We start from the raw sequence: 24,285 nt of genomic DNA on the forward strand, positions 1-24,285 counted from the left end.
AGTATGACCTTTAATCTGGAAATGATGGAACAGAAATAACTAATAGGGACTTGATAGTAATGAACTTGTAGCTGCCCACAATGAATTGTGGTCACCTGGCTCAGATTTAGCATGTGCTCCAATCTTAAAAGAAACAACAGATGTGATTGTTAAGTCACTCTCAGTGTTACTTGAAAGATTGTGGAAAATGGGAGAAATAACTTCCAGATGGTTCAAGCTAAGTCAGCTAAGTTGGCTGAAAAGGAGGGCAGTGAGTAGCTGGATTAATGTGATATTATTGTGTATAAGTTTCTTGCTATCGATGGGTAAATCTCATTTTATTCATTGTCAGAGAGATAAATATCTTATTTCATTTAAAAACATGAAGTTTGAATCAGTCCTAGTTCTCCATCTAAAAATGTGTAGCTCTAATAAGATAATGGGATTTTATCTGGTGTCTATGAGCTGTGTCCTAATAGAGGAATAAAGAGTCTTAGAACCTGAGAGAGCCTATCATTCAATCAACAAATATTTATTAAGTACTACTCTGTGTCAGTAACTGTGCCAGATGCTGAGGATACAACAAATTTAGGTCATGTGATGGATTTATAATGCTGGACCCGGAGTTACGAACTCCTGAGTTCAAATCCTGCCTTCAACATTTCCTAGCTGGGTGACCCTGGGTAAATCATATTGTTGTTTATCTTAGTTTCTTCAAATGCAAAGTGGAAATAATATGTTTACCTTGCAGAGTTGTTGTGAAAAACATGAAATACTATTGGTAAAATGCACTTAAGACAGTGACTGACATATACTAGTCATAAATGCTTATTCCCTTCTGTTCCCATTCCCTAGTTGCAAGAAGCCTACCTACTTTTTTGGAAGCAAATTGGGTTAACTGACTTGTCCAGGGTCACACAACCAGTAAGTACCTGAAGATGGATTTGAACTTCGGTCTTCCTGAACTTTAAGATACTGTGCCACTTCACTGCTCCAAGAAGCTTACATTTTTACAGAGATGGGGTGGTTATATACTATACAATATATAGGTAAAAATACAGAACATAAAGAGAATAGCTATAAATACAAAGTAATCAAATACAAGATAGTTTAAGAGGATGGTGGTACCTAGTGGTTGAGGGAATCTGGAAATGCTTCATAAAAAATATGGTTCTTGAGCTCTGACTTGAAGTGAGATTCTTTGAGGTGATAAGGAGGAGAGAGTGTTTTACAAGCATGAGAGACAACCCAAAGCACTAAGACAGGAGATGAGTGTCCAGAATATGAGAAGAGGGATGATGATCAATGAAGCTGAAAAGATAGAGGATGGGGCAGACTGTGAGGACTTTAAAAGCTCAAAAGAGTTGATATTTTGCCATAGAGACAATTGAGTATCACTGGAGTTAACATGGCCTGTACTTTAAAAAATATTATATTGGCAACAATACTGAGGATGGATTAAAACTGGGGAGAGAATAGAATTAGGGAGACTAGAAATCTATTGCAACAATCTGGGTGAGAGGTGATGAGGAGATAAACTAAAATGGACTAGAGATAAATCTGAGATGAATATGGTGATAGAAATAGTAAGATCTGGTAAATGACTGGATTTGTAGGGAGTAGAAGAGCTACAGATCGAGAGTAACATTAGGATTAAGAACCCAGAAGAATGGTTATACCTTCAATTGAAATAGGAAAATTTAGGGGGCAGCTGGGTAGCTCAGTGGATTGAGAGTCAGGCCTAGAGACGGGAGGTCCTAGGTTCAAATCCGGCCTCAGACACTTCCCAGCTGTGTGACCCTGGGCAAGTCACTTGACCCCCATTGCCCACCCTTACCACTCTTCCACCTAGGAGCCAATACACAGAAGTTAAGGGTTAAAAAAAAAAGAAATAGGAAAATTTGGAAAAGGGATAAGTTTTGGGAAAGAAGAGTTCTGATTTGAACATATTAAGTTTAAGATATCTTTAAGACACTTGCATAAGACACTTGCATAGAGGATAAACTGTAGTGGAGAAGTAACCAGAACCACCAGCAAGCTATTGCAGTAGTCCAGGCATGAAGTGATAGACTAGGATGGTAGCAGTGCCAGAAAATTTATATATATGACATAAAACAATCTGTTTGGTGTTTGGAAGGGGGTGACTAAGATAGTGAAAGAGACTAAGTGGCACAGAGAGTGAGAGTACTGGATCTAGAGTCAGGAAGGTCAGAGCTCAAATCTAGACTCAGATATTTACTAGCTATGTGATCCTGGGCAACATACTTGACTTCTCTCTGCTTTAGTTTCCTCAACTATAAAACAGGTAATAATAACACTTATTCACATAAAGTCATAAAGATCAAATGAGACAAAAAAACATGAAGTGTTTATGACAGTGCCTGCATATACTAGATACTATATAAATATTTCTATTATTTTATTATTATACATACATATATTAATATTATTATTGTTGTTGTTGGATAGCATGCTCTATGTGGATCAGATTGAAAGGAAAAGGTTGTTATGTAAATAAAAGACTACAATTGTTTGGCTTCCCCTAGAAGTAATGAGTGGAGAAGGAATTTAGATTATGTTCATGGAAAATCTTCCCCCAAATTAATGCTAGCCAAAAGTGAATAGGGTACCACTGGGGGATACAGGATATAAATTTAGAGATTGAAGGGAAAACTGAAATCATTTAGTCCAAACCCCTTGCTTCAAGATTGAAGATACAGAGGCCCAGAGAAGCTAACTGAATTGCCCAAGGATACAGTGTCTAGATCCTTGGCAGAACCAGGATCTGAAACCATGTTCTCTGACTGTACATTACTCTGTATGCCATGGTTCCTTCACAACAGAGGTCTTCAAACGGAGGCTAGCCAGTCACTAATAAGAAGGATTATCTTAATTAGATGCATAGCGGTCAGACAAGATGGTACCTTAGGTCTTTTATAGCTCATAGATTCAGTCATTAGGTGTTTATAGTTTTTTTTTATTAAAAATTGAATGGATAAACTAGAAAAGACAGATTTTTAATATACTGAGATAGGAATGTGAATCTTTATATAAATTTGACTGATTTCAGACATTAGCAATTTATATTTGTCTTTAGTCCCATTCAGACACAGAATGTTTTTAGAGCCAAATCCACCCTGGAAACTAGTGGGCCTACTAAACTTTGATTTATGGGTCTTGACCCACTAAAATAATGGGGTTGGGGGAAAGGGAGTAAATGGGAAGCCAGTTTCTAAAACAGTGATGGGCAACCTTTTGAGCTTGGTGTGTCAAAATTTGCCAAAAAAATGAGCATAACTTGGGTGGTGTGTCGCTTTGAAAAAAAACACACCATAATTTCATGATATTTGTAGTTTAATTAACAAAAATGTATAATTGTAATATATAATTGTATTTAATAAACCAAAATAAGTAAATTAATATAGGTAGAGTTGTCATCTATAGTGCACAGAGTGTCTACACTACACTAAAGCAAATCTTTCATCCTTAGCATGCGGCCCCATACTTCTCTGTATGAGGCCATATGTGGCTGCATGTCATCGAAACTGGCTATGCATATCAGTGCTAACATGTGCGTCATAGGTTTGCCATTACCATTCTAAAATGTACAACTTAGAAATGAATGTTTGAGATATGTCAATGATTCTCAGCAATCTTACTTTGCTTTTAGGAAGTTGAAGTTGGAACTTGAGATGAATTATCTGGATAAGCTAATATTGTCTATCATAGTGGATCAACTGACCATATGGCTGGAAGCATTTCCTACTGCCTGAGCCACGGTGGTTTTTATTGCCAAGGTGCTTTTAAAAGAGATTATTCCTTGCTTTGGCTTGCCTGCATGTATTGATTCATATAGGGGAAGTCATTTTACCAATTGTTTTATTGCAGATATATTCTTGTTTGGGGATAACTCCCAAACTTCATGTATCACATCATCCCCAGAACTTAGGCCAAGTTGAAAGAATGAACAGAGAACTTAAAATTATGATTGGCAAATTATGCACTGAGGCACATTTAAAATGGCCTGAAATTCTTAGAATTCTCTTAGAAGCAGGCCCAGGGGAGATCTACACATCTCACCATTTGAGATACTTTTTTGGACATTCCTTTATACAGGCTAAGTCTTTTTCTCCTGCATATACATCACTATTAGAGGGAGATACTTCTATTGCTTCCTTTATACAGGAATTGCATCACAAACTGTATGAACTCCATGAATCCAGAGCTGCAGTACAATCAGGACCTATAGCCTTTTCACTGGGTTCATGACCTGAACCCAGGTGACAAGGTGTACATAAAGAACTTCCAGCATAGTGGAGCAACTTAGCCTTCCCTGGGAAGGTCCATTTCAAATATTGTTAACAATTCCAACAGCTATAAAAATTGGGGAAAAGAACTCTTGGATTCATTGTTCTCTTGTAAAGAGAGTACTTTCTATTGAATCTGATTGACTATAAAATATCACAGGCATTGGAGATAGAAGGCCATAGACAAGTGGACACTATTTTTACAGAACATGCTGAATTCCTGAATTTTTGTTTTATTATTGCTTTTCTTTTTATTTTAATAGAGTATTTGAATTTTTCTTTCCCTCTTTCTTATTTCATGTACTCAAAGTACATATAATCAATATTAATCTTTTTGATTTTTCAGTAATATAAATTTAAAATATATATTTAATATTAATGCATACTCAAAAGCTTTAGATTATGGAAACCTGCCCTTTATTGATAAATGTTATGGGACTGTGATTAATGATTGTGTCTGATTCAAGGAGAGAGAACAAAAGATCCATTATACAGTGCAAAGAGGCACAGGGTCAAGGATACCAACCAATCCTGGTAGGATTGATGAGGATTCTGCACCAAGCCAGAGGATTTGTTTGAGGCTCAAGGTTGTGGTTGTTTGACATGTCAGATACAGGCCTTCCCCGTCCCATATTCGGACATGTACCAAAGTATGGCTACCATCCTGCCTCCCCCTATCCCTGAGAGTGAAGGTAAAATCAGAACAGAGAATGACACTTCCCTTTCACAAGAAAATCTAGTACTTTTTTCTCTCTTATAGTATGACAACTTCCTGTAGTCCTGGCTGCCAATGGGTAAGTACAACATTGCTGCATTATGTCCTATAGACTAATGGGACAGAAATTGCTTTGATTGGACACTAATACATCTGATATGAATGTATTCTTGTTTACTCAGAAATTTTTATATGCATAGATTTTTGATATTTTGATTCTGATTTTGAATTTTTCTTTCTCCAAAAGTTTAATTTTTTCTTCTATTTGTTTTTCTTTTTATGGTTTTGGTTTTCCTTTTAATAATTGACTCATATACCCCATAACTCAACTATGTATCCTGAGCTGACATGGGTGTTGGTCAACACCTTCTTTAGGGGGGGATTGTATTTTCATAAAATATAAGATTTAAAACTTTTGTTTCAGAAAATTTTCAGGAAAAGAAGCTTGCTAACTCCTTGAATCCAGAAAATGAACTGTGTGGAGAAAGATGCCTGCAGAAAACTACACTGTATCAAAAAGATCCAGAATGAACTTTGGGTGCAACTGATTGAACTGAAGGGGGCTGATCACAGTTATTTTGAATGTATGCTCTTATGCCAAAGGGGACTGCCCCCTACTTGGCTTTTTGTCAATGCGCCTAGCAAAACATTGGTTTTGTACTCTCTTCTATTTCCCTCTTATCTCTAACAATTGTAGATTCCTCTGGGAAGATGCAATTTTGTATGCACCTGTATTTAAGAGATTTTTAGAAGTATAAGCTAATTATGTTAAATGATTAATTGGGGAGACTAGTCTCTGAAATGATCATGGGGGGATTGTGAAGATGGGATTAACTCTCCTCTGCCTATTTAGATTTTAGCCAGAAGGAATGTATACAACCCCACTTAATTCTTATGACAGATGTGTGCTAGTGAGTGACAAATCAAAAATAACTGACTGTCCTCAGGGCAGTCTGAAGTAAAGCTAAGCTGCGATTGTCCATGTAAAAGTGAAAAGAAGGCACAGGAAGTGACGCAAAGGACTGTCCTTAAAAATGGTGGTAACTATCTGTGACCAGCTTTTTCTCCTATTAAATTGACCTTGGAGGAGTTCTGGCTTGGGACCTCAGACTGCTCTTGGATTTTCCTTTAGAACTACCACGTGGAGGTGGGGGTTAAGATAACTGCAGAGTAGGGCAGCTGGGTAGCTCAGTGGACTGAGAGCCAGACTTAGAGACGGGAGGTCCTAGGTTCAAATCTGGCCTCAGACACTTCCCAGCTATGTGACCTTGGGCAAGTCACTTGACCCCCATTGCCTACCCTTACCACTATTCCACCTATGAGACAATGCACAGAAGTTAAGGGTTTAAAATAAAAAAAAAAGATAACTGCAGAGTAAAAAGTAACTGCTGGACCTCTCCTAACCCACGCATAAAGGACTCCTCATGAAGATATAAAAACAAATCCAGAGGAAAGAAGGGACCCCACAACAGGGCACAGTATCGAAGGTACATGGAATCGGGGCATTTCCATGCTATAAAGGGGTGAAAGAGCTCTCACGAAAACACAAGCGGAGCAACCCCCTCCCCCACACCCCATACCACCTACAACTCCAAAGCCAGCGCACAAGTCAGAGCAATTTTGGGGCACACATTAAGTCATTGGTAGCTCACCAGGGCTTGTTCCTGAGAGCAGCAAGACTTAAGACCCCCCTAAGAGGCTAAAGAACTCACGGATTCTAAACACAGACCCTGAGCCGAGGTGCAGGCAAAGGGGCTGACATAAGCGTGGGCTAAGGCGCGGACTAAGGTGTGGACAAAGAGGCTGATTCTGAGTGCAGGAGCGGACCTTGAGTGGGGACCCAGTGCAGAGAGGTGCTTGACTGTGGAAGCAGCTCCCTGAGACTGTTAAAGGAGCCTCAGGCAGAAGAACGAGCAAGGAGACCACCAGGAGGCTTGTCCCAGAAAAACTAGACCTGAGATCTCAGGAGTCTAAAGAGCGCAGACAGATCCTGGGCGAGAGCATAAAGCTGAGAGGGAACTCAGCTTACAATGGCAAGCCAGAATCATCAGGAAAACCAGAAGAGAAAGATAAAGAAGAAAAAACGTTTAACACTTGACAACTTTTACACAGAAAAAATCCAGACAACAGAGGAAATAGTAGAGGAGAACAAACAATCCAAACCTTCCCAAAACAATGAAAATGGGTCACAAGGTCTTGAAGAGTTAAGATCTGAGATAATGAAAAAGATGGAAGAGATCTGGCATGAAAATAACAGTTTAAAAGGCAGAATTTCACAGTTCAAAAGTGAGGCAAGTAAATCAAAGACCAGAAATGACCAGATTGAAAAGGAAAACCAAAAGATTGTAGCCGAAAACCAGTCTCTAAAGGCTAGAATTTGGCAATTAGAAAAAGATTCCCTCAAATCAAAAGAATTAATAAGCAAATTGGAGACCAAAATCAAACAGCTGGAAAACAGGTCAGACCAAACTGAAAAGGAAAATCCAAAGCTTATAGCAGAAAACCAGTCTCTAAAGACAAGAACTGGGCAAGTAGAAGCCAATGATCTATCAAGACAGCAAGAGCAAATAAAACAAAGTCAAAAGACTGATAAAATAGAAGGAAACATGAAATATCTCAATGAGAAACTGACAGATCAAGAAAACAGATCTAGAAGAGACAATTATAGAATCATTGGTCTTCCTGAAAAAGCAGAAATCAATAGAAATTTGAACTCCATACTAAAAGAAATTATTCAGCAAAATTGCCCTGAAGTTCTACGACAAGAGGGCAATATAGACATTGAAAGGATCCATAGATGACCCTCTACATTAGACCCAGAAAAGACAACTCCCAGGAATATAATAACAAATTCAAGAGCTTCCAAGTAAAAGAAAAAAATTTTACAAGAAGCCAGAAAGAGAAAATGCAGATGTCCAGGAGCGCCAATTAGGATCACACAGGATCTGGTAACCTCCACACTAAAAGATCGCAAGGCTTAGAATATGATATTCAGAAAGGCAAGAGAACTGGGTTTACAACCAGGTATCATGTACCCATCAAAACTGACTATATTCTTCCAGGGGAAAGTTTGGGCATTAAACAAGATAGAAAATTTCCAAGCATTTGCACAGAAAAGACCAGGACTAAAGGGAAAGTTCGATATCCAACCACAAAAATCAAGAGAAATATGAAAAGTAAAATAAGAAACAAAAGGGAAAGTAAGAAAACTCATATTTTTTTTAAAAATTTGCCTCTATAAGGGCTTCAATAAGATCTAATTATTGGAAATCCTATGTGGAGAAATGTTATGTATAATTCTCTGTAGTGAACTCTGATCACCATTATAGCATTCACTATTATAATAATTAGAAGAATTATTCATAGGGAGAGGTTTGAATACTAAATGGTCTAAGATGATATGGGCGGGAGGGAAAGAGGGGAGTAAATAGTGGAGGACACCAAAAGAATCTTGAAGGAATAAGAAAAATAGGATATTCTATAACACACAAAGAGGGCATGGGAAGGGGAAGGGATAAATACTATTATAAGAAGGAGAGGAAGAGAGCATTAAGAGGTAATATTTAAACCTTACTCTCAGTGTAATTAACCCTGAAAGGGAAGAGTAGCTATATCCATTGGGATATAAAACTCTATCTAACCCTACTGAGAAAGTCAGAAGGGATAAACCAAGGGAAGCAAGGGAGTGGGGAGGTCAAAAAAGGGAGGGGAGAAGAAGGGACAGGTAAAAAGGGAAATAAAGCAAGAGAGGGGACAAGGGTTACTGGCTTAAAGCAAACCACTGCTTTAAAAAGAAATAGTGTAAGAAGAAGGAATAGAATTAGGGGAAGACACCAAAATGCCGGCGAATACACAACTGATTATTATAACTCTGAGTGTGAATGGGATGAACTCACCCATTAAACAGAAGCAAATAGCAGAGTGGATGAGAAACCAAAATCCTACTATATGTTGTCTACAAGAAACACATATGAGGCGGGTGGACATACACAGGTTTAAGGTGAAGGGCTAGAGCAAAACCTTTTGGGCTTCAAATGAGAAAAAAAAAGGCAGGAGTGGCGATCATGATTTCTGATGAAGCCAAAGTAAAAATAGATATGATTAAAAAAGACACGGAAGGTAATTACATCCTGATAAAAGGCAGTATAGACAATGAGGAAATAATGTTTCTCAGTGTATATGCACCAAATGGCATAGCATCCAAATTTGTAAAGGAGAAACTGGTAGAGCTCAAGAAGGAAATAGATAGTAAAACCATAATAGTGGGAGATCTAAATATTCCTCTTTCAGATATAGATAAATCAAACCAAAAAATAAATAAGAAAGAGGTAAAAGAGGTGAATGAAATCCTAGAAAGATTAGATTTAATAAATATGTGGAGAAAAATAAATAGGGACAAAAAGGAATACACCTTCTTTTCAGCTGCACACGGTACATTCACAAAGATTGACCATGTAATAGGGCATAGAAACATGGCAAATAAATGCAAAAGAGCAGAAATAATAAATGTAACCTTCTCAGATCATAATGCAATGAAAATAATAATTAGTAAGGGCACCTGGAAAGGCAAATCAAAAACTAATTGGAAATTAAAAAATATGATTCTCCCAAACCATCTAGTCAAAGAAGAAATCATAGAAACAATCAACAATTTCATTGAAGAGAATGACAATGATGAGACATCCTACCAAACTCTGTGGGATGCAGCCAAGGCAGTACTCAGGGGAAAATTTAGATCCTTGAGTGCATATATTAACAAATTAGGGAAGGCAGAGATTAATGAACTGGGCATGCAACTTAAAAAATTAGAAAGCGAGCAAATTAAAAATCCCCAGATGAAAACTAAATTAGAAATACTAAAAATCAAGGGAGAAATCAATAAAATCAAAAGTAAAAGCTGGTATTTTGAAAAAACAGATAAAATAGACAAGGTACTGGTCAATCTAATAAAAAAAGGAAAGAAGAAAACCAAATTGACAGTATTAAAGATGAAAAGGGAGACCTCACCTCTAATGAAGGGGAAAGTAAGGCAATCATTAAAAACTATTTCGCCCAATTATATGGCAATAAATATAGCAATCTAAGAGATATGGATGAATATTTACAAAAATATAAACTACCTAGCTTAATAGCAGAAGAAATAGAATACCTAAATAATCCCATATCAGAAAAAGAAATTGAACAAGCCATCAAAGAACTCCCTAAGAAAAAATCGCCAGGGCCTGATGGATTCACAAGTGAATTCTATCAGACATTCAAAGAGCAACTAATCCCAATACTATACAAATTATTTGATATGATAAGCAAAGAAGGAGTCCTACCAAATTCCTTTTATGACACAAATATGGTACTGATTCCAAAGCCAGGTAGATCAAAAACAGAGAAAGAAAACTACAGACCAATCTCCCTAATGAACATAGATGCAAAAATCTTAAATAGAATACTAGCAAAGAGACTCCAGCAAGTGATCAAGAGGATCATCCACCATGATCAGGTGGGATTTATACCAGGAATGCAAGGATGGTTCAACATTAGGAAAACCATCCACATAATTAACCATATCAACAGTCTAACAAACAAAAATCACATGATTATCTCAACAGATGCTGAAAAAGCCTTTGACAAAATACAGCATCCATTCCTATTGAAAACACTGAAAAGTATAGGAATAGAAGGACATTTCCTAAAAACAATAAACAGTATATAGCTAAAACCATCAACAAGCATCATATGCAATGGGGATAAATTAGAAGCCTTTCCAATAAGATAAGGAGTGAAACAAGGATGCCCATTATCTCCTCTATTATTTAACATTGTACTAGAAACACTAGCAGTAGCAATTAGAGAAGAAAAAGAAATTGAGGGCATTAAAATAGGCAATGAGGAGACTAAGCTATCACTCTTTGCACATGATATGATGGTCTACTTAAAAAATCCTAGAGAAGCAACTAGGAAGGTTGTAGAAATAATCAACAACTTTAGCAAAGTTGCAGGATACAAAATAAATGTACATAAATCATCAGCATTTCTATATATTTCCAATACATCACAGCAGCAAGAGGTAGAAAGAGAAACCATTTAAAATCACCCTAGATAACATAAAATACTTAGGATTCTATCTACCAAAACAAACACAGGAATTATACGAAAACAACTACAAAACACTTTCCAAACAATTAAAACTAGATCTAAGCAATTTGAAAAACATTGATTGCTCATGGGTAGGACGAGCTAACATAATAAAAATGAACATTCTACCCAAATTAATTTACCTATTTAGCACCATACCTATCAAATTGCCAAAAAACTTTTTCACTGAATTAGGAAAAACTATAACAAAATTCATTTGGAATAACAAAAGATCAAGAATATCAAGGGAAATAATGAAAAAAATGTGAAGGAAGGGGGCCTAGCAGTACCAGATATTAAACTATAATTTAAAGCAGCAGTCATCAAAACAATATGGTACTGGCAGAAGGGAGACAGAAGGGAAGACCAGTGGAATAGACTTGGGGTAAATGACATCAGCAAGACAGTATATGATAAACCCAAAGAGCCCAATTTTGGGGACAAAAATCCACTATTTGAAAAAAACTGTTGGGAAATTTGGAAAACAATATGGGAGAGATTAGGTTTAGATCAACATCTCACACCCTACACCAAGATAAATTCAGAATGGGTGAATGACTTGAAAATAAAGAGGGAAACTATAAATAAGTTAAGTGAGCACAGAATACTATACTTGTCAGATCTCTGGGAAAGGAAAGATTTTAAAACCAAGCAAGAGTTAGAGAAAATTACAAAAGGTAAAATAAATTATTTTGATTATATTAAACTAAAAAGCTTTTGTACAAACCAAAACAATGTAGCCAAGATCAGAAGGGAAACAACAAATTGGGAAAAAATCTTTATAACTAAAAACTCTGACAAGGGTCTAATTACTCAAATATACAAGGAGTTAAATCAATTGTATAAAAAATCAAGCCATTCCCCAATTGATAAATGGGCAAGAGACATGAATAGGCAATTTTCAGATAAAGAAATCAAAACTATCAATAAGCATATGAGAAAGTGTTCTAAATCTCTAATAATTAGAAAAATGCAAATCAAAACAACTCTGAGGTATCACCTCACACCAAGTAGAATGGCTAAAATGAAAGAAGGGGAGAGTAATGAATGTTGGAGGGGATGTGGCCAAATTGGAACATTAATGCATTGCTGGTGGAGTTGTGAACTGATCCAAGCATTCTGGCTTGCAATTTGGAACTATGCTCAAAGTGCTATAAAAGAATGCCTGTCCTTTGATCCAGCCATACCATTGTTGGGTTTGTAGCCCAAAGAGATCATAGATAAACAGACTTGCACGAAAATATTTATATCCGTGCTTTTTGTGGTGGCAAAGAACTGGAAAATGAGGGCATGCCCTTCAATTGAGGAATGGCTGAACAAATTGTGGTATATGCTGGTGATGGAATCCTATTGTGATAAAAGGAATAATAAACTGGAGGAATTCCATGTGAATTGGAAAGACCTCCAGGAACTGATGCACAGCGAAAGGAGCAGAGCCAGAAGAACACTGTACAGAGAGACTGATATACTGTGGTAAAATACAATGTAATGGACTTCTGTACAAGCAGCAATGCAATGACCCAGGACTATTTTGAGGGACATATGGTAAAGAATGCTACCCACATTCAGATGAAGAACTGCAGGAGAGGAAACATAGAAGAAAATCAACTGCTTGAATACATGGGTTGATCAGGACATGATTGGGAATCGAAAGTACCACACCAATGCAACTATCAACAATTTAGAAATAGGTCTTGATTAATCACACATGTTAAAACCAGTGGAAATGCATATAGGTCAGGGGAGGGGAGGAGGTTGGGGGGTGAAGGGGAAAGTAAGAGCATAATCATGTAACTATGTTAATTTTTCTAAAATATAAATATTAATAAGTGTTTAAAAAAAAAGAACTACCACGTGGGTGAGAGAAAAAGGCTGACTCCCTTTCTTGGTTTTTCTCAAGGAACTAGCCTCCAGAGAGGCCTCTCATCTTGGAAGAGGCCTTATGGCTAGAACCCCTGTTTAATTTACTTCTGGACCCCCTTTGCTGGAGCCTCTGAAGTCCTGCTTGGTTCAGACCAAGCTGGAGTAATTATCTACCCTCTTTCTTACTTCTCTACTTTCACTCTTTCTCCTTTTGTAATAAAACTACCATAAAAGTAAATCTGACTTGAGTAATTAATTTTGGCAACCACATTTCTCTTATATTTAGTTGAAACCTTCAAATTTTACCCTTTACAGTTTTGCAGTTCTTGACAACAACAAGGCTTTATGACTATGCAACTCAAAGCATTAAATTCATCCTTAGAGGGGGGCAGCTGGGTAGCTCAGTGGATTGAGAGCCAAGCCTAGAGACAGGAGGTCCTAGGTTCAAATCCGGCCTCAGACACTTCCCAGCTGTGTGACCCTGGGCAAGTCACTTGACCCCCATTGCCTACCCTTACCACTCTTCCACCTTTAAGTCAATACACAGAAGTTAAGGGTTTAAAAAATTAAAAAAAAATTCATCCTTAGAAATTCTGACCCTCTGCCATTGGTGAGCAGAATAAAGAAAGAAGGAAAAAGAAAACACTCAGGCAAGATAAGGGATATGAGTGTTAACTTTGATGTTTAATGAAGAAGGATCTAGAAGGAAGCTCAAAGCAGAACATAAAATGTGGAAAACCACAATTACACACACACACACACACACACACACACACACACACACACGTAATCCATAAAAATTCAACAGGCTCATACACATGCAAATGGCAAGGTAGCCTAATATAGTGAAATGAGCACTGGATTTCGACAGTTTCATAATCAATATAATGAGGAGTTTTACTAAATGGCATTTTCTTTTAGTTCTTATTAAATGGTATAAGAATGACACTGATAGGTTAAAGTTTTAGAAGAATATAGATGGAGAGGTATAATAATTATCTGCTGCCCCAGAACTGACTGGGAACATTGCCAGAGTTATGAATTATCTTTGCTAAGTGGGGTAATAAGGACCTAAAACTGTTATAGATAGATTAGGATTCTACTCCTTGTGGGAAACACTATGCTCCACTTTGAAAGAAGCACAATTATATTTCCTTTCTCAATAGTCTTATAAGTGAGACAACTTAGATACAAAGAAAACCTCTTCTTAGATTTAAAGATAAAATTTGAAGGTAGATTTGATTGGGAAAACTCAATTCAGTTCAATGAGTTGAATTTCATTGGACTCCAGTGAAAATTAACAATTTATAAAATTTATAAAAGCACTTTGAGTTTGAACTATCACAGTGCTTCTTTTCTTAAAGTTATCCTCAAATAAAGGTACCAGCAAAACCAAAATAAACTTTTATTGAGACCAAACATAAAAGTAAACAGGTGAAAGAAGAGAGTATATAAACTGGCTTATTAGCTTGAAGCTTAACATTTTTTAATAAAGAGAGAGAAAGAAAAAACAACTGAGACCGTGGCATCTGGTCCAATCATATTCTGTCAAATAGAGGGAGAAGAAATGGAAGTAGTGACAGATTTTATATTCTTGGGCTCAAAGATCAATGCAGATTGTGACTACAACCATGAAAAAAAAAAAGCTCCTAACAAGATCCATGAAAACTGTAGCAAACCTGGAGAGCATACAAAAAAGCAGACACATCACTTTGGCGACAAAGATCTGTATTGTCAAAGCTGTGTTTTTTCTTTTAGATGGACTATAAGGAAATCTGACAGCTATGGGAGCATTTTCAAAGACTGGTATTAGAGAAGACTTTTGAGAATCCCTTGGACATACATACAATACACTTGGTTGATAAAGAATGGGAAAGGGAATGAGAAATGAGTTTGGAAAGGAAAAGTCCAATGTGGGAAGTGCTAAAAAATAAAACATAGGAGCTTATATGGAAGCAGGAACTTATCTGCAATTCTCTGGTTCCTGAAAGCAACAAGGAGACATTGAAGTTTACTAAATAGGTGAGTTATTTGCTCAATCTAAACTTTATGAAAACCACTTTGGCAGCTCTTTAAAGGATGGATTGAATAGAAGACACTTGAGGAAGTAAGGCCAGTTTAGGAGGCTATTGCGAGAATCAAATGATAGATTGAATTATGGGAATGATCATATGAATAGAGAAAAGCAGATAAGCAGATAAGATGATATGAAGGCAAAAATGACAAAACCTGGAAATTAACTGAATGTGTCAGGTGAAAGAGTGTTAAGAATAATGTCAAATGTAGTGTCTTCAAAATGAATAAATGTAATTAATTTTATGCATATTCTATATTGATTCAGCACAAAATGAAAACAATAGAATAATCTTGAACGCTGTCTTCTAGAAAAGGCAGAAATAAGCTCCTCTAATGCTATGATTGTAAGATATGCACATTTAATAATTTGATTTTTTATATTTTATTTTATATATGTGTATATATAGATATAATTTAATAATTTGATTCACATATTATATTTTACATTTTACCTTTTGGTGTGGGAATAGGGCTATCAGGTTCATCCAACTGTCCCAAATGGTCACTGGTATCAGGAATTTCCACTTCACCTAAATGAAAAGAATAGAGTATACATTTTAAATGAATTTCATTTTAAAGAGTAGTTCTCTTGTTTCTTTCCAAGAATTCATCTATTGAATTCATTGAACTATTGACTTATCAAACATATATCAAGTACATACCATGTGCAAGTCAATGTGCTTGGAATTAGAGACATTAGACGCACTAGAATAAACATCTAAGTCTAACCAAATAATAGAATTCAAATATTTCCTAGACATATTTTTCAGGTCAGACACCATAATTGGCAATTTTGACATTTAAATATCAGAAATTTGCTTGAAAAAAAGTTTTACCCTAAGTAACATTTTGTATTTATTTGTTTAGATTCATCTTCTATCCTTCTTCACTTATCCTTTTTGGTTACATGACTTATTAGAATGCAATTCTCTGAAGAGATGCCAAAGACGCTATCAATATACTTAGGAGTCCATTGATTTCACTCTAGATGAATTCAACCACTATATGCAGAACTCAATTTAGATTATTTCTGCCATTGATGACACGTAACCTGGAGGTGACACAAATTAAATTTCATGAGAGATCATAAGTTCTTTTTTAATTTAGGAAAATGAACTCCCATTGTTTCCTTCCAGAATTTCTAACTATGAAATAAAGCGTTTTCTCTTCATTTCCTACCTTATAAAGCAGCATCCAAAAGATCCATCAGACTTTGTGGATACTATTCCTGCCACAGATTCTGATAGTCTTAATTAATTTTTGTGAACCTTGCTAAATGTTCTCTAGTTTCTTAAAAATCTAATTGATTAAAAAAGGCATTTTAGCATTCAAGCTGAAAGTCTGAACTCGAAACCTAGGGTCTGTTCCATTTGGTGACTGAGTGTAAGCTACAATTTCATTAACAAAATAGGCTGTGGTAGATTAAAATGCTTTCAGACACTAGAAAGTAATTTGAATCACAAAAGTCTAAAAAAAAATGCAGATAGTTTTAAACCCAACTAATTTCTTGCAGCCATTTTATAAAATCATTTCCTAAATCACTGCACTAAGAGAATGTAAGTAACCATGTGCAGACAATGCAATTAGCTTACCCTATAATATTCACAGGAAAATAAAATCAAGAATAAGAAGGAAATACACCCTAAATTCAGGTTTCATCTGATCTTTTGCTATATTTTTATGAATCCTACTCTAATTTCCTGAAGTTTGTTTATGGCTGCATAAGATATCAAGTTCCCCAAATGAAAACAAATAAAAAGATATCAAGTTGCCTACTTCAACTCAAACTTTGAGTTGTGAACAGTGTGGTCTTTGGAGTCTAGAAAACCTGGATTCAAATCTAATCTTTAGTAGTTGTGGGACCATAGATTAGTGACTTAAATGCTGTAATCTTCATCTTTAAAATGGGGATATCTCAGAAGTTTATTGAAAGATCCAGCAATTTATATGCAAAGCACTTTATAAATTTAAGAGATCTGAATAAATGCCAGAGATTAATGTAAATATGTAACTCAAATTAAGGCAAACTAGTTCTGCATTTTCATTGCTGGAAATGTTTCTGCTCTAAGTATATATGTATGATTTTAAAACAAAACTACTTTTGTGTATATCTGTAACATATTAACTGCATTAGATGAGATCAAGAAGAGGCAAAATATTTTACTAAGTAGCTATTAATATAGCAGCTAAAATTCCTCAATGAACTCAAACATGAAACATTGATATGAGTTTCCAAAATTAATTCAAATTGCAAACTCTCACTATCCAGTGATTTTGAACTTCCAGCTGTCATCTTTCAAAACCTATTATCTCACATTTTTCTATAACTTATTCTCATTCCCTCAACCCAAACCTCTCACAGTCTCAGTCTAAAGCTACTCACATATGCCTTTCACTGTACTCTCTAGAATGTTGGCTTCATAGGCAACAAACATATTTTCATCTTAAATTGTTTGCTTCCTTACTACTTCCATTTTCTTTTTTCTTTTTTTTATTTAAATATTTTTCTTGGAAAACTTTTCCATAGTTACATGATTCATGTTTTTACTTTCCCCTTCACCCTACCTTCACCCTCCCCATATCTAACACACATTTCCATTGGTTTTAACATGTATCATCAACCAAGACTTATTTCCATATTATTGATAGTTACATTGGTATGGTTGTTTTGAGTCTACATCCTGTTGTGAGGAAGATTAGGTAGTGATTAATTAAGTATTAAGGTGGACCTAGCAGGAAAGGCTGGAGCTGGAGCATTCCAAGATGGAATGAAGGAGCAGGAAGTAGGTGCTTGTAACCTGAGAGAGACTCCATTAGGGGTTGGCTAGCCCTGGGAGATCTCAGCCTGCATCCTGATTTCCCTGGGATCCTGTGTGGTGGTGACACCTAGCAAGGGGACAAGAACATACATAGCTGCACCCAAGTGGAGGAGAAGTTTGGGATCTGGTGGACAGCATCTTAAGCACACTCACTCTACCTGGATACCTTGGACCACCTTGGCTTTTGACACCCTGTGATCATCGGTGGATTACAGTGAGAAACCCAAAGCCACCCTCAGCCCTTAGCTGTGCTGGTCAAGCCTGGATGGAACCAGGTTTGAAGCAGCCCCTCAGAGACTCCAGAACATCTCCTTTATGCCCTGCCTGGCCTAGGTCAATTAGTATTAGAGAAGTTAAGTCCTCCCCCTTGCCCTGTGGTTTTGCCATTTAAGTTTTAGAGTAGAATCCCTTATCCCACCTTTATAAGTAAATCATAATTAAAACTGTTAAAAACCCCTTTACCTTGCCTGCTGGTTTCAAAGACTTTGACCTAGTAGTGACAGTTGGTCAACAGCCATTCTTTCAGTTAAGAGCAGCTTGGCTGTGAACTCTTGTCTCTCTAACAAGGTCCTGTCTCTCCTACAACCCAGTATGTGTACCCACAACCATTTAGATTTATTGTAACATCCTGGGTGCCCTCCATATATCCATCTTTTTCACAATCCCCAATCATGTCCGCATCAACCAATGTGTTTAAGCAGTAGTTTTTCTTCTGTGTCCTGGGTCACTGCATTACTGCAATTACAGAAATCCATTAGATTCTATTTTACCACAGTTTGTCAGTCTCTGTGTAAAATGTTCTTCTGGCTCTCCTCCTTTCACTCTGCATCAATTCTTGGGGGTCATTCCAGTTCACATGCAATTCCTCCATTTCTTTATTTCTTTCAGCACAATAGTATTCCATCACCAGCATATACCACAAAGTGTTCAGTCATTCCCCAATTGAAGGGCATAACCTTGTTTTCCAGTTTTTTTGCTAGCACAAAAAGCACAGGTATAAATATTTTTGTACAAGTCTTTTTACCTATGATCTCTTTGGGGTACAACCCCAGCAATTTTATGGTTGGATCAAAGGGCAGATAGTTTTTTAGAGCTCTTTGGGCATAGTTCCAAATTGCCATCCAGAATGGTTGGATCAGTTCACAACTGCACCAGCAATGCATTAATGTCCCAACTTTGCCACATCCCCTCCAAAATTCATTACTCTCCCTTGCTATCATTTTAGCCAATCTGTTAGGTGTGAGGTGATACCTCAGAGTTGTTTTGATTTGCATTTCTCTAGTTATTAGAGATGTAGAACACTTTCTCATGTGCTTATTGAAAGTTTTGATTTCTTTATCTGAAAATTGCCTATTCATGTCCCATTTATCAATTGGGAATGGCTTGATTTTTTATACAATTGACATAGGTCCTTGTATATTTGAGTAATTAGACCTCTGTCAGAGTTTTTTTGTTATAAAGATTTTTTTCCCAGTTTGTTGTTTCCCTTCTGATTTTGGTTGTATTGTTTTTGTTTGTACAAGAACTTTTTAATTTAATATAATCAAAATTATTTATTTTACATTTTGTAACTTTTTCTAACTCTTGCTTGGTTTTAAAATTTTCCCTTTCCCATAGATAAGACAAGTATACCATTCTTTGTTGACTTAATTTACTTATAGTTTCCTTCTTTATATTCAGATCATTCACACATTCTGAATTTATCTTGGTGTAGGGTATGAGATGTTGATCTAAACCTAATCTCTCCTATATTGTTTTCCAATTTTCCGAACAGTTTTTGTCAAATAGTGGATTTTTGTCCCCAAAATTGGACTCTTTGGGTTTATCATACACTGTCTTGCTGATGTCACTTACCCCAAGGCTATTCCACTGATCCTCCCTTCTATCTCTTAGCCAGTACCATACCTTTTTAATGACCGCTGCTTTATATTATAGTTTAATATCTGGTACTACTAGGCCACCTTCCTTCATGTTTTTTTTTCATTATTTCCCTTGATATTCTTGATCTTTTGTTATTCCAAATGAAATTTGTTATAGTTTTTTCTAATTCAGTAAAAAAAATGTTTTGGTAGTTTGATAGATATGGCACTAAATAGGTAAATTAATTTGGATAGAATGGTCATTTTTATTATGTTAGCTCATCCTACCCATGAGAAATCAATGTTTTCCCAATTTTTTACATCTAGTTTTAATTGGTTGGAAAGTTCTTTGTATTTGTGGTCATACAAATCCTGTGTTTGTTTTGGTAGATATTCCTAAGTATTTTATATTGTCTAAGGTGATTTTAAATGGTGTTTCTCTTTCTACCTCTTGCTGTCGTCATGTGTTGGAAATATATAGAAATGCTGATGATTTATGTGCATTTATTTTGTATCCTGCAACTTTGTTAAAGTTGTTGATTATTTCTACTAGCTTTTTAGTTGGTTCCTCTAGGATTTTTTAAGTAGACCATCATATCATCTGCAAAGAGTGATAGCTTAGTCTCCTCAATGCCTATTTTGATACCTTCAATTTCTTTTGCTTCTCTAATTGCTATTGCTAGTATTTCTAGTACAATGCTAAATTATACAGGTAATAATGGGCATCCTTGTTTCACGCCTGATCTTATTGGGAAGGTTTATAATTTATCCCCAATGCATATAATGCTTGTTGATGGTTTTAGGTATATATGGTTCATTATTTTTAGGAAAGGACTTCTATTCCTATTCTTTCTAGTGTTTTCAATATTGTATTTTGTCAAAGGCTTTTTTAGCATCTATTGAGATAATCATATGGTTTTTGTTGGTTTGCTTCTTGACATGGTCAATTATGTGAATGGTTTTCCTGATGCTGAGCCATGCTTGTATTCCTGGTATAAATCCCAACTGTTCATAATGAATAACCCCCATGATCACTTACTGGAGTCTTTTTCCTAGTATTCTGTTTAAGATTTTTGCATCTATGTTCATTAAGGAGATTGGTCTTTACTTTTATTTCTTTGTTTTTGATCTACCTGGCTTTGGGATCAGTACCATATTTGTATCATAAAAGGAGTTTGGTAGAATTCCTTCTTTGCTTATTATGTCAAATAGTTTATATAGAATTGGAATTAGTTGTTCTTTGAAGGTTTGATAGAATTCACTTGTGAATCCATCTGGTCCTGGGGATTTTTTCTTAGGGAGTTCTTTGATGGCTTCTTCAATTTCTTTTACTGAGATGGTATTATTTAAGTATTATATTTCTTCTACTGTTAATCTAGGCAATTTATAATTTTGTAAATATTCATCCATCTCAGCTAAGTTGCTATATTTATTGCCATATAATTGTGGAAAATAGTTTTTAATGATTGCCTTGATTTCCTCTTCATTAGAGGTGAGGTCTCCCTTTTCATCTTTGATACTGATGATTTGGTTTTCTTCTTTCCTTTTTTTAATTAGATTGACCAGCACTGTCAATTTTGTTTGTTTTTTCAAAGTACCAGCTTCTAGTCTTGTTTATTAATTCAATAGTTCTTTTACTTTCAATTTTATTGATTTCTCCTTTAATTTTTATAATCTCTAATTTTGTCTTTAGCTGGGGATTTTTAATTTGTTCCCTTCCTAGTTTTTTTTAATTTGCAAACTGTTGTGAGGAAGATTAGGTAGTTATTGATTAAGAGTTAAGGTTTACCCAGCAGGAAGGAGCTAGAGCTGGTAATTCTATGATAGAATGAAGTAGGAGGAAGTGTGTGTGCCCTGAGAGAGGACTGCATTAGTGGTGGGCAAAAACCATTGCCAGCCTGGGAGATCTCAGAGCAAAGGACACTCTGCTTCCTGATTTTTCCTGGGATCCTGTGTGGTGGTGGCATCTAGCAAAGAGACAAGATCAATAGTGCTGTGCCAAGGGAAGAGGAGAATTTTGAGAATCTGGTGGACAGCATTTCAAGCAAACCCTCCCTACTTGATACCTGAGACCACCTTGGCTCTTGGCATACAGAGATCATCAGTGAATTGCAGTGAGAATCCCAAAGTCACATCAGCCCCTAGCTGTGCTACTCAAGTCTGGCAGGTCCAGACTGAGGCAGTCACTCAGAGACTCCATTACAGCTCATTGGACCCTGTCAGTTTAGGTTACTAAGTTATTGTAGAAATAAGTCCTCCCCTTTTGCTGTGGGTTTTGTCATTAGGCTTTAAGGTTTTAGAGTAGACATCCCTATCCCATCTTTTAGTTGTTCATAATTAAAACCAGTTATAACCTGTACCTTGCCTGTTGGATTAAAAGCCTCTGGCCCAGGGTGACAGTTGATCAACTGTCCCTTTGTCAGTTAGGAGCAGCTTGGCTGTTCTGATCTCCATGTCCAGGTCTAGTCTCTCATAATCCCCAGTGTGTGTACCCACAAATCACTTAGTTTTATTATAATATCCCTGGTGTCTCCATTACCCTTACTTATCTTTTCTACAATACCCAGTTCTTTGCCCTCTCTAATTTGTTAATATATGCACTCAAGGATATAAATTTTCCCCTGAGTACTGCCTTAGCTGCATCCCACAGAGTTTGGTAGGATGTCTCATCGTTGTCATTCTCTTCTCTGAAATTATTGATTGTTTCTATGATTTCTTCTTTAACTAACTGGTTTTGGAGAATCATATTATTTAATTTCCAATTAATTTTTGATTTGCCTGTTGATGTGCCCCTACTATTTATTATTTTTATTGCATTATGATCTGAAAAGTTTATACTTATTATTTCTGCTCTTTTGCATTAGTTTGCAATGTTTCTATGCCCTTTTACATGGTCAATATTTGCGAATGTACCATGTGAAGCTGAAAAGAAGGTGTATTCCTTTTTGTCCCTATTTATTTTTCTCCACATATCTATTAAATCTAATTTTTCTAGGATTTCATCCACCTCTCTTATCTCTTTCTTATTTATTTTTTGGTTTGATTAATCTAGATCTAAAAGAGGAATATTTAGATCTCCCACTAGTATAGTTTTACTATCTATTTCCTTCTTGAGCTCTGCCAGTTTCTCCTTTACAAATTTGGATGCTATACCATTTGGTGCATACACGTTGAGTACTGTTATTTCCTCATTATCTATACTGTCTTTGATAAGAATGTGATTACCTGTCTCTTTTAATCAGATCTATTTTTACTTTGGCTTTCTCAGAAATCATGATTGCCACTTCTGCCTTCTTTTTTTTTTTCAGTTGAAGGCCAAAAGATTTTGCTCCAGCCCTTGACCTTAAACTTGTGTATGTCCACCCACCTCATTTGAATTTCTTGTAGACAACATATGGTAGAATTTTGGTTTCTAATCCACTCTGCTATTTGCTTCCTTTTTATGGGCAAATTCATCCCATTCACATTCAGAGTTATAATTATCAGTTGTGTATTCACCAACATTTTGGTAACTTCTCCTAGTTCTACCCCTTCTTCTTACACTATTTCCTTTTAAACCAGTGGTTTATTTTAGACCAGTCCCCCTTGTCCCCTCCCTTATTATTCCTCTCTTTTTATTTTTTAAGTCCTAATGAATTCTCTCCCCCTTCTTCTCCCCTCCCTTTTTTGACCTCCCCCTCTCCTGCTCCCCTTGGTTTATCCCTTCTGACTTTCTCAGTAGGATATAGAGTTCTATATCCAAATGGATATAGCTACTCTTCCCTCTCAGGGTTAATTACACTGAGAGTAAGGTTTAAATATTACCTCTTAATGCTCTCTTCCTCTCATTCTTATAATAGTATTCATCCCCTCCCCTTCCCATGCCCTCGTTGCGTGACATAGAATATCCTATTTTTCTTGTTCATTCAAGTTTCTTTTGGTGTCATCTACTATTCACCCCCCCCCCACCTCTTTTCCCCCCGTACCATCTTAGACCATTTAGTACCCAACCACTCTCTATGAATAATTCTTCTAATTACTATAATAGTGAATAGAGTTTTTGAAAATTACACACAACATTTCTCCATTTAGGAATATAAACAATTTGATCTTATTAAAGTACTTAAAGAGACAAATTTAAAAATAAGAGTTTTCTTTCTTTCCCTTCTGTTTCTTATTTACCCTTTCATGTTTCACTTGGTTTTTGTGGTTGGATACTGAACTTTCCATTTAGTCCTGGTCTTTTATGTGCAAATACTTGGAAATATTCTTGATGAATGACCATACTTTTCCCTGGAAGCATGTAGTCAGTTTTGATGGATAGGTGATCCTTGGTTGTAGACTCAGTTCTCTTGCCTTTCTGAATATCATATTCCAAGCCATCAGGTCTTGTAGTGTAGAGGCTGCTAGATCCCATGTGATCCTGATTGGTGCTCCTTCATATCTGAATTGTCTCTTTCTGTCTTTTTGTAAAATTTTTTTTTCTTTTACTTGGAAGTTCTTGAATTTGGTTATTATATTTCTGGGAGTTGTCTTTTCAGGGTTTAGTATAAAGGGTG

At 36.1% G+C, this 24,285-nt stretch overlaps 1 protein-coding gene across 1 annotated transcript in view; it reads right to left on the reverse strand.

Annotated features, from left to right (window-relative positions):
• ROR2 (receptor tyrosine kinase like orphan receptor 2) overlaps window positions 1-24,285 on the reverse strand; it is a 176,719-nt gene that overhangs the window by 53,083 nt on the left and 99,351 nt on the right. Inside the window, exon 2 of the mRNA XM_044680196.1 lies at window positions 15,522-15,599. Coding sequence (XP_044536131.1) covers window positions 15,522-15,599 — 78 coding nt within the window. The remainder of the gene's footprint in view (window positions 1-15,521; window positions 15,600-24,285) is intronic.

Source organism: Gracilinanus agilis, chromosome 1 (assembly GCF_016433145.1).
Source record: "Gracilinanus agilis isolate LMUSP501 chromosome 1, AgileGrace, whole genome shotgun sequence".
Lineage (NCBI taxonomy): Eukaryota > Metazoa > Chordata > Mammalia > Didelphimorphia > Didelphidae > Gracilinanus > Gracilinanus agilis.